The sequence below is a fragment of the Rhinolophus ferrumequinum genome, chromosome 3 (genome assembly GCF_004115265.2).
Source record: "Rhinolophus ferrumequinum isolate MPI-CBG mRhiFer1 chromosome 3, mRhiFer1_v1.p, whole genome shotgun sequence".
Taxonomy (NCBI): domain Eukaryota; kingdom Metazoa; phylum Chordata; class Mammalia; order Chiroptera; family Rhinolophidae; genus Rhinolophus; species Rhinolophus ferrumequinum.
In genome coordinates, this window is record NC_046286.1 from 72,307,929 (window position 1) to 72,320,061 (window position 12,133).

At 34.5% G+C, this 12,133-nt stretch overlaps 1 protein-coding gene across 1 annotated transcript in view; it reads right to left on the minus strand.

Moving 5' to 3' along the window:
* Positions 1 to 1,579: 1,579 nt before the first annotated feature.
* Positions 1,580 to 12,133, minus strand: part of LOC117020507 (triadin-like) — a 38,767-nt gene continuing 28,213 nt past the window's right edge. The window contains exons 9-11 of the mRNA XM_033103041.1: positions 9,438 to 9,479; positions 7,275 to 7,313; positions 1,580 to 4,437 (exon numbers count right to left, since the gene is read on the minus strand). Of these exons, the coding sequence (XP_032958932.1) occupies positions 4,298 to 4,437; positions 7,275 to 7,313; positions 9,438 to 9,479 (221 nt within the window). The 3' untranslated portion in view covers positions 1,580 to 4,297. The remainder of the gene's footprint in view (positions 4,438 to 7,274; positions 7,314 to 9,437; positions 9,480 to 12,133) is intronic.

The window sequence follows — 12,133 nt, forward strand, 5'->3', positions numbered from 1 at the left end:
TGACTCACGCAGACCTGACTTTCATTTGCTGCTTTGGCTCATGCCACTTAGCAACACTAGGTCCTCGGTGCAAGGCATAGCGAGGCATTTAATAACAAAACCAGAGGGACTTTGAATGCTCACAGCAATAGCATCACCTTACAAGGTACTTTCTCATAACCATCCTCCTCAAAGATGAACGTCCTTTTGCCTGTAAGAACTTTTATTTTCACTTACAGATGAAAAACTGAGAGACAGAGAAGCTAAACAACCAGAGTGATTCCTAGAATTAGAGTCTGACCTTGGGTTTGAGGGCTCCTAGTCCACTGGGCTATCAACCACAGCACACTTGTTCTGAAAACACATCTGGCCTGGCAACTCCACTCAGAGGAAAGGAGTATATTCTTGACTTGCTATTAAGCTATTGAAGAGAGCTTTGGAGGTGTTAGGGGGAAAAGTAAAACAGCAATGATGACTTGATGCAAGCAGTTAGTTCTTGCTAAAAGTTCAACGTGGAGCATAGACATAGGAAGTGACGATCTTGCAAAGGGCACATGGCCGGTACCTGGATGTGGCTGTGTAAAAATTTCTTTCTTTGCTATTACCACTTTGCAAACATGTGCTTCTTACTGGAATTTCTCTGACACTTAAATAGTAATATGCATTAATTCACCTCCTTGTTTATTCTGAGCTTTCCTTTAGAGCCTAAATGTGCTTTTATAAGCATTTGTTTTTCTTACCTAATTTATGAAACTATGTCTTTGGATGAGTTGTGATTAAAGAAAATTGGTTTTCGTTTTTTTGTTTGTTTGTTTTATTTGGGGCAAACGTCTGAGGTCTTTCAATAACTTACGCCATTTTTTACAGTTAAATTATATGGGGAAATAAAGTTATTTATTTTTATAACAAAGGAAAGCATCTGCATGTTTTATATTTAGGGTTAATGAGGGGCAAAAAATACAGGGTAGCAGTAGTATAGGTCTGAAAGGAGTGAAACCAAGAGTGTCATCAGAAGGCCAGTTCCTGGAAAGTTGTGCTGAGTTTCCATGCCCTTATGAGTTTGCAAATTAGAGAGAAGCTTATGAAGGTAGAGACATCATATAGAGTTGCCCAGGGTTGGGAATATACCATGGAGTAGAAAACAGAAGATTTGAGTTCTCAGTCTACTTTTGTTACTAACTAGCAACATGACCCTCAGCATGTCACCTAACCTCTCTAACATTCTTGATCTCGAAAGCAAATGAATATGGCACACTTTTAAGGTTCTTTTCAGCTCTCATGCAGAAAAAAAATCAAGTCTTTCTACATAAGGCTACATATCTGACATTGATTATGATTGAAACAAATGGATATGCTGGATAAATTAGCTAAGGCTTATAATAACACCTAGCAATATAGTTAAGGGTATTTGGGAGCTAACAGACCAAGATTCTAGGCCTGGCTTTGACTCATTCAGTAACTTTCAAAAAATGTATGCATTTCTCTAGGGATTATGTTCATTTTTCTATATGTGCCAGTTGGGTTAGATGGTCCATGAGTTTTCTATTAATATTCATTATCTTTTTTTCCCCAATAAAATAACTCAAGGAAATAATCTGAGTCCCTAAATATATGAGTTTCCAAAATATTTCTGTGAGGAGTTTTGACAGGGATATACCAGAATGTATCAATATACAGGTGCTTTTCAAGGGCATTATTCTGGAAAAGCCTTGCCATGTTTGAATGATAATTTGTCAGGTTTTATAGAAACTAAACATGAATCAAAAACCTTAGGTAGTTATTTATTTTCTACAGACCTTCTTCTATTAAGAAGAGGTGAATTATGGGAGAGAGTAGAGTGTTGGGGAGGATGGTTCATACCAATTGAACAAAATGGAGAACTAACACAATTATTAAATGCTTACATATTTATGACAAATATGACATGAATTATAAGTGAGCTACTAGAGACAAAGAGTTTTAACCAACCATTTCCTTTTACAATGGAAAGCACAAACTTGAAAGGACCAGAAATACTTTATTTGGTGGAACCATACAGATAGATGAGACTTTAGTTAATCTTTTTCAAGTGCTACCATCACTGTAACTTTAAGCAGATAAACCTTAACAATTCTTATGAGCAATTAATTATTATTAACAAGTAATCATAATCTGTCTAAATTCTAATTACAATATGTTGTCATATTTTACTTTTTATCAAGTAGTTTTCATGGTAGTAAAAGAAACAATAATATAATGTAGAAAAGCACTCAGAGGGAAGACATCCAAAAGTATTGCTTCAGAAATTAATTTTGATGTCATATCCATAGTAAGAGATTTTATCAGTGTTCACAGTATATCTGTGTATTAGGTTGTTTGTCTTGAAATCCTTATTTTACATGGGAAACAAGCATAGTATGTTTAGTACATTTTCTAAGGTCACACATTGTGTCAGAATAACACTGGGAACAGAATTTGTCTCTGATATTTTTTTTATATTGTCCCATGCCTAGCACAGTGCTCTAGAAAGAGTTAAGTGCTCAGTTATAGCTATCGAATGAAAGAATTAATAGATAAACCATTCTGTTCTATAAAATCTAAAAAAATCTACCACATTTTCTCTCTATGCCTGTACTTATTAAATTGGACAAGCTAGAAGGACAGTTAAGCAATAAAATCTATACACTCTCCTACCCACCAGTTTCCATTGCTACAGGAAGGGGCTTTGCAAGATGGTACCATCTGTTCAGTACTGAAAATACACACTTTCAGGCCCCCAACTCCCATAAGGAGTATCATTGATCTTGGTTCATTGTAATCTTGGCTTTTGCGGTGTGAGTTAGGTCTACCATCATGTGGCCAAGACCAACTTCTTTCACAAAAGTCACTGAAAATCCATTATTAATAATGAGTGTGTTACTGATACCCTAGCTTAGTGATATTTTAATAAAACAGTGTTCTAAATCTTGGACTTAAGAACTTAGTTTCAATACTTGAAAATAAATCACTTGGCTAGTATTGGCTCTGGTTGTCTCACCAAAAGGTAATCATAATGTTAGAAAAGATAACTTTTTATTTCCTGAGTTAATTTGTCACAAGTTGAGTTGCAACTGTTAGCATGAAAATGTCACAGTGGCATGGCTGTTAGAATTGATAGAAAAATGTGATAAAGAGCACAAGTTTATATCACCAGGAGACCAAAAAATGGCAAAACCATAATAGTCATTCCCAATGATGCATCGTCAAGTAAGTTAAAGATTGTCATTCTGTCATTCCTTTCACTGGCACTGATAACCAAGTGCCTATTAAAGATTGTCATTCATTTCATTGGCACTGATAACCAATTGCCTAAAAAACAAGTAAGACATCTCATGGTGCACTTACGTTTCAAATGTATTCCTTCAACTTTGATGACATTCATGTATTTCCTTGTTGAGAAAGAAAACCTAGTTATATCCACAGAAGGATCCTACGAAAGTGAATTGAAAATACTTTTGCCTGTGTCACCCAAATTTAGTAATTGATCTAAAATTTTACCCAGGTGACATTGTCATCAGGGCGCAGTCTAGAGACATCTGAAATTTCTACGTCTCATTTGCTTATATTTTAAACAAATGATTCACCAGACCTCCCTAATTGGATGGTGTATTTCCACTGGAGTGAATGTCCTAATTGTAATTCAAGACAAATCTTAGAGATAAGATTCATCAAACATTTCTATTCCTTCTTGTCATGTCTAAAATTCAGAGATATTTTGAGCTCTAAAAGAGCTCACAAGAAACTTACAGCACTCTTTGGTGCAACTGTAACTCATCCGTAGAGCATAGAAATAGACATAAATAAAATCAAACTATTATAGATCAACTTGCTGCATAAATTGAGTTTATATACCCACATGATGCAGAAGAGTAGCTTTTATATAAGTTCCTATACCCTTTGAACGTAAAGCATAGTCTGTGTTTTCATTTAATAATAAGTGCCTGTCTGACTGATGAGGAATTCATTTTATGATTGTGTCTATTGCATTTAAAAGACCATTACTAAGTAAACTTTAAATTAATTTATGAACAACCCTACAGTGAGTGGAAATCGAAATATATAAGCACCTATGCTCAGCAACAAACACAAATAACAGATTCTTGAGCACCAGACCTTACATCATGTCTGCTTAGCAGTCAATCTATTTGCCCACCTTTTTTTCTCTACATCAGGCAGAAAAGTAAAATATTTTCACAGAAATTCTCTGAATTCCATTATTTCAATTGCCTGTGCCACTGTGGATAAATGGCAGATCCTATTTTTAAAGTCGTAAAGCACTTATCATGACATGCATGTGTGTCTACTGTCCTTGTTCCGTCTGTCCTGGAGAACCTGGTGGGCCAGAGCTCTCTGCAGGGCGGTGTGCAGGAGTGAAAGGAAACTGAAATCCATAGCCATTGTATCCATTCAGGTAGACACATTGAAAGAAACTGATGGGGCCTAAGGAATAGAGCATGATAATTTGTTAAAACGAGCAGAATACTAGCCAGAACGGAGGTAAAACATAACATGGCAGTATAGTCAAATGCATGTGGACATGGTTTGTGCAGCCAGATAGCCTTGGCAATGACTGGCAAGTTATTAAACCTTGCTGTGTTTTGGATTCCTCATGTGAAAAATCAAGACATCAACAAAAACCTTGAAGAAGTTGTGCAGAAATTAAATAAGTAAATAAACATGAAGCACTTGAAATACTAACTGGTACATAATAAAGCCTTAATAAAGGATAATGAAAATGATCTGGTGTAAAAAGTCAAAGTGCATACTTTATAAGAATCTACTGATACGTACAGCCTTCAGAAAAACTGTTATATAATCACGAGGTTCAAACATGAATTTATCAATATGCAAACTAACCAACTTCTTTTTCTTTTTAGCACTTTAATAATACCACAGAGAGCCTTGTGGTCCCCAAAGTTTGGAAGCATTCCAGTTGTCCTTATATTGGAGGCAAGGGCTCCCCTGAGGTGGCATCGTCAATCATTCAGGCCATGCTTCCAGCTAGCAGCTCTGATGTCAGAGCAGAAAGCAATACAGGAAGGGAGTTAACGCTGAGGGAGGCAGTGTACCCAGTGGATACAAGCATGAGTTTTAGGCCCAGGAAGCTGGCGCTCCCATGTAGCAGCTTTGTTCAGAGATAGTGAGTTTAGCTCTCTGCACAGTCAGGGGCAGCTACTGACTCTTTAGTGTTTTCCATCCTGTTCATTTGCAGTCGGTCAACCAACCACAGACATTTTGCCGATGGCCAGGAAAGAGAGTGACAATGAGCCTACTACATAATCTGGAGAATATGGGGAAGCTGGCCAAATCCATATAAACCTAAGGGTTAATGAAGTAGAATAAAGGAAAGCCTGGCTAGAGAGAACCTGAGGGAAGCAATAAAAGATTATCCTGCTGATTTCATCACCCTGGGTATCCGTTGATTTCAATGACTGGGTATTCAATGATGAAAATAGTTTTGGGGAAATCTTGAATTTAGTTTTTTTTTTTTCTTTCCACTTCATCTCATCCAGAATTATTTTCTATTTTGTTCTAGCATCAAGAAGATGCAGTAACACAACTCACAGGTACCCCCAAGGTTGTCGCAGCTTGGGGGTTAGACAGGCTACTGAGACGGCTGGCGATAAAGCTGGACCTGCATTAAAGAGGAATGGTAGCACCACTGCTGAAACTAAAAGAGTCCATTGAAGACAGATCACCTTCCAGCTGAACGTTGTCATATGTAGACTCTGTTCTGACACATTTATTTAGTTGATGTTGAATAGGTTATTAATGAAAATATCACTATAGCTGCAAAGTTTAGAGCTGCAAAGTTAAAATATGAATATCAGACTACAGAACTACTTCACAGTAAGGTGACAACAAGATATGTTGTTCTGCTACAGTAAGTCTTCCAAATGAATTTTGAAATATTTGATACCTTTTTACTAAAAATATTGAATTGTTTTACTCACTGATATTTAATTAATCTTTTTTATTTTAAGGTATTTGCAGATGTTTTTGTATACAATTATAAGAAATAACGCAGAGAGATCCTTTGTACATTCATCCAGTTTACCCCAATTAATATATTTGCAAAATTATAGTACAATATCTCAAGTAGGATATTGGCATTGATACAATCTACCTCTCTTATTGAATTGTTTTAATATTTATTTATAAAATAAAGTACATCAAGTGTTTATGTGATATAACCACAAATTGTTACTAGTAGGTAAAAAATTGGAAAACTGTTGTTCTATATATCAGAAACATGCCTACATTGACTTTTTGGATTTTGCAATAATATCTAAAAGTATTGTTAAGACAGCTTATGTCCCTATGATTCTCACAACCTGATAATTTGAAGGGTTATAATGAGTACCTCTAATATCTAAACAGGGTTTGAAATACAATAAGCACTTAATATTTGTTCAATGAGTCAAGTACTAATACAGAGTAGGAGGCATTTGCTATTATAGAGGACAGTTTTGTAATTTCCTGCAGAAATACATTGAAGAAGCATTGTAGAACCCAGAGACCATTGACAGCATGTCCTCAGGTAAATGCTTGTTCTTCACTTTAAAATCATTATGTGACACAAACTATAGTTATACCTGTTTTAAAAACTGCTTCCTTTATTCTGTCCAGCAATGACTTTGAGGCATACAAGGATGTGAATCCAAAATTGGTATTCAGGTGGTATTGCTTTACCATCTGATGAAAAATGTCTAATTTAGAAATAGTGAAATAATGAGAACCCTGGACATTGAATTTTTAACTGCATATGAATATTGATTGCATTCTAAAATCAATGATCCTCAAAATTGAATATTAAGAGCCCACCGTATATCTAGAAAAATCAAAAGAAACTTTCAATCTTAGAAGTGATTTTCTAAGCAATTGAATTGCTGATACCTATACCTACATCTTTTCTCTTTTTGATATAAAAAAGTTCAGCATACCACTTCAGCTGTTTTTTTATAAAGCAGACAGTAATACTTTTCAGCACAGATACGGTTGAAGTGCTCAGAACCAGAGCTGTGTAGAATGGCTTGCGATAAATGCCACTTCAGTCATTACTTTGTAATTCCTCTAAAGGCGTGCCTCTTGCCTGACACAAAAAGTGATGAACTTCTCTTTGAAATATAAATGACCTACTTTGATGTTATTCTTCATCTCTCGGCTAAATATCTTTTTCTTCTAATGCTGATCTGAAGAGAGCTTAGAGTTTCAATTTATATGTACCATCTCTAATATAGAATGACTTAATAGTTTTAATCTAATTATAAACTTACTTTTTTGCTTCTTTGTGGAAGACACATCTTCAGCTTCTTCTAGTGGATACAAAAATATGAAAGTAAATAACTTGTATGTTCACAGCTATTATACAACAAATCTTTCAGGGACTGAAAATATCTAAACAGGTGCAAAGTATGAAAGACACAGGGGCTACTTGCCCTCCTTGTGATATACTCTAGGTTCTCATTCAGATTCTTTCTATAAAGTTTAGTAGGTAAGAGCCAGTGATAGAAGAGGAGCCAGTGAAAGGAAAGAATGTAGTAGTATGCTAATGGCAAGGGTTCAAACATGAAACTGTTACTGACGTCTTAGATGTTGTTGGATGAGGGCTAGCGGATACACAGTTTTTAGAAGAGGACTTTGATACTTAAGGTTATAATATGGTAAGGGTGGAATCTGGCTATAAGGTGACCATTTTAGTCAAAATAATTCTAAATTAGTGACGGTCATACGTTTTCAGTGATCATCCTCTCCATGAAAGAATACCAGCAGACTGATAGCCTAGATCCTTTCCTTTGCTCATCTGACACAAGGACTTTTGATATAGTGACATGTACCATGTGTTTATCTAACGACAGATGACTTGAAGCTATTCATTTGAACTCTTCTCCTGGGTAGAAGTCCATCTATAGATGGACTTTTGGGGGGTTTCCTGTAAAACTGTGAAATGTTAAGATGTGAATAAGTGTGTGTGTGTGTGTGTGTGTGTGTGTGTGTGTGTACGTGTTTCATCAAAAGTGAGGTTTTCAATTTTATCAAATTCTAAATGAGATCAAGAACCTTCCTCCTTAAGGTGTGATGATCCATGTGCCAGTAGTTTCACCATTATTTGGAAAATTAATATAAATGCAGTTTTTAGGCACCAACCCAGACTTATTTCATTTTACAAGATCACCAGGTGATTCACACTGTGAGAAGCAGTGGTGTAGAAGTCAAAATCATATTAAGAGTTGTTCTTAATAATTAACTTTTTTTCAAATAATTTAAACATTCAGTATTCAAAAATGTATCTTAAGACAAGTGTAAATCGTTTTTCATAAGACTCAGGTACCTGTTTTCTTGTGTCTTTTCTCAGAGCACTATTTTCTACCCTGTTAATTAATTCTGAGCACTGCCACAAAACTTATATTTTGATGGTAAGAACAACTCTTAGGCAAACTCTTACTATCCCTAAGTAAGTTTGGAAGGAGAATACAAAATATTGATTATATAACAAGTCAAACTAGGAAGTCAGGAAACCCTTCAGAGAAAAAGAAACACAAAACAACAAAAAAAAGCAAAACAAATTAGTTGAAACACTTAAAATACAGAAGAAATTTAGTCCTGGAAAGACTCGCTCAAGATCATGCCTCTGGTTGTAATGGATTTTTCTGAGGTTTGAGGCCTTCCTCCTTTCCTCCCTTCCTTCCTTCTTTCCTTCCCTTCTTCCTTCCTACCTTCATGCTATTGTTACTAGTAAAGGTGAATTTTCTCAATTTTTCTTAATTAAAATATGTCAACCTCATATTTGAACATTTTTAAAATTAAATTTATTAGGGTGACAATGGTTAGTAAAGTTATACAGGTCTCAAGTATACAATTCTGTAATACATCATGTATATATCACATTGTGTGTTCACCACGCAGAGACAGTTCTCCTTCCATCACCAGATATTTGAACATTTATGTGGTCCTCCTGCTGTCAAATAACATCCCATTGATCCTTGGTGATATGATAATTTTGAAATACTGCTCTATAAGCAGGTTGACAAATAAATGCATCTAATAATGGCTTATAAATAAACTGGTATCCAACTAGTTCAGTATATATATATATATATATATATATATATATATATATATATATATATATCATTTAGCTGGAATGAATATATATATATATATATTTATATATATATGAATGTATATATGTGTGTGTGTGTATTATATGTGTATATATATATTCATATATATATACATTCAAATATATATATATATACACATATACACATATATTCCAAATAATGTAAAAAAGCTGTTTGTTTAAAAATAAGTCTACTGTATAAACATTGCTTAGGCAAAGGTAAGGGCTAGATCAAGAATAGTTGAATAAATCAGACAGTCAAAATATTACAGTCTTGAGAGAAAACTCATAAGTAAACTTAAAATAATAAGTTTACCTTTAGCTTTCTTTGAAGCTGGTACATCTTCAAAAGCTTCTCCTAGAGAGTAAAAAAAGGACACATTCATTGACAGTCTATTTTCTAGATTCCCCAAAGAAGAAATATTATATTTAAAGGGTTTTAAGAGTCACAGAATCTCTTAATTTAGCATCTAGAGTCTCTACAAACAAGAGCCTTAGAACAAATAAGGTGACTCTCGGACTTGGAGAGATCGTGGGGAAGGGAATGAATGGGTTAGGGTTAGCAAGACAGCAAAGGCTGGCTGAAGCAAGGAGGGCCTACATCAACACCTCCCCTTTCAAATCCCCCAGCAAACATGCCCTTCCTTCTCTGACTGCTAAAACTCTTTCCCAAACCACCACCACTTTGGAATTGAGAGAACTGGAGGTAAATGGATTCACATACACAACATAGGTCAAGAGGAAAATATACATCCACATATTTTATTAACAAACTGATTTCTGACAATTGTAAAGGCAATTAAAAGATATTAATAGTTGAATTAAAGCTGAAATATATAAACAATGACTCTTAGGATGCATTATGTATATTGCTTAGACTTTTGTGCATTCTATTTAAAGGTACATAATAAGAGAATGGGGAAGTGATTTTAAGTCAGAGAAAATTCCAACACAATGTAATTAATCTTTAAATTTTCATTTCAACTTTTTAGCACTTGTAATGATGTGAAAGAGGTTTTGTATTATTTATTCACATTTTGCATACCAGCTGTTCACAAATACATAGAAAAGGAGTAAAATAGGTTAGTATGCAAATTCTCTTGAATAGGAAAGACATGTGACCTTTAGAAAGAGATGTTATGTTAAAAAAATGGAAAAAGAAACAAAATTAGTAGAATTTTTTTTACAGTGAATTATTAAAGTTTTAACCTGGTGTTTAAAAGGTTTAAATACAATCTTAACTCAAATAAATACTGGATTAAGTGACCACGGTCTTCAACTGAGAAATCAACACCTATAAATAAAGGTATGGTATAAATGGTTACATGTATTTTGAAGTAATTAATACCTATATTTAAAAAATAATGTCAGACTTGTAGATAAATCAAATAATTTTAATTACACAATAAGAATCTGCTAATATCCATGGAAGATGTTTACAAAATTAAAATGATGTAAGGTCCTGTACACAAGTAATACATATTTTATTTTTGTAGATTATAGCACACTAGAAACTAAGACTCTAAATCAATTTGTTACCCCTGGGGAAATAAATGTGAGTAGATAAAAACATTAGCTTCTTCTCTTTCCCAAATCCTAGTTTCACAGTCGAGACGAAGATTAAGTTTTCCTGTAATATGTTCATTTAAGATATAGTTACTTTTTTCAGCAATAATGATAATTACAATGAGCTCTCTTCTTATGCCATGTACTCTTCTAAGTACTTTATATATCTTTTCATGTAAGCCTCACAATAGACTTATGTAATAGGTAGAACAATATCTGTTTTACAAGAGAAGATTGAGACTTGAGACTCAGCGAGTTTAAAAAAGAACTTCCCTCAAACAACACATTTTATAAAGTGCTAGAAGAGGGTCTGAAGCTAACTTTCTTCAACTTCTAGACTCTCATGATTTTAACTAAACTATTCTATCTCTGCTAGCAAAGCACTTTGCTATGTGCCCTGGAAGAACCCAAAGGAAACAATGCTACTTGGAAGTAATTGCAGTCAAGTAGAGAAAATGGACATATTCTCAAACAAATATAAGATACTATAGACCTCAAGGTAGTATGTGACAATTGTTGAGATAAGTGCAAGATGTTTTCAAGGATGGAATGGTCACTTCTTCTTATGGAGATTAAAGAAGTTCTTTTTGAAGCTATCCATTGGAGATAGACTTTGAAGGATCATAAAGAATTAGAGATAGACTTTGAAGGTTCATATAGTCAGAGGTGGGAAGAATATTCCAGGAAAAGAAAATGACAGGACCAAAGATTTGGATGCAGGAATATTAGGAAAACAGAAATTTGAAGTAGGTTGGAACCTGTGATAGGTATAAAAAATGATTAGAGAAAACATGTTTAAAATGTAGTTTAAGCCTAGATCATAGAAGCTCTAGACCCTCAGGTTAAGAAATGTAGGATTTATTTTAAATTTGCCTTGAAGAAATATTGAACATTTGTTATATAAACAGCCTAATCAATTTGAAAGATTAAAAAACTTTATGCTAGTAAAAATGGAAAGGAAGAATGACAGAAACCAGAACGAAGCCTACTGAAGAGTGACTACAATGGTTCAGAGGAGAAATAGTAAAAGCCAGTATGACTTTGCAACTGGATTAGGGCCAGAGACAAAGAATAGTGAGTCATCAAAGTAGAATTTTAAGTTTTACGTTTAAGTTCCTAAAAAGAATGGAAATCAGGTGCCGATAGAAGAATTTCCCTTTGGGGTTTGCAGAGGGTAGAGAGAGAAGTGAAAGACGAGGAGCAAGATAGGAAAGTCAGTTATAAATTTGTGCCAACAAAAAGTGAAGTTGGGAGTTAAAAATGTGGGACAAGAGCTGATAAGGTAGGTTAGGCTTCGAAAAAGTTGGAGTCTTATCCACAAAGAGGTAGATAGTAAGTTTGGATGACCCCACTGAGGAAGAGTGCTGAAGAGTACAAATGAGGGTAAACAATGGAAGAACTCAACCTGTGGAAAAAAGCAGCAGAATCCAAATATATTCAGATTGG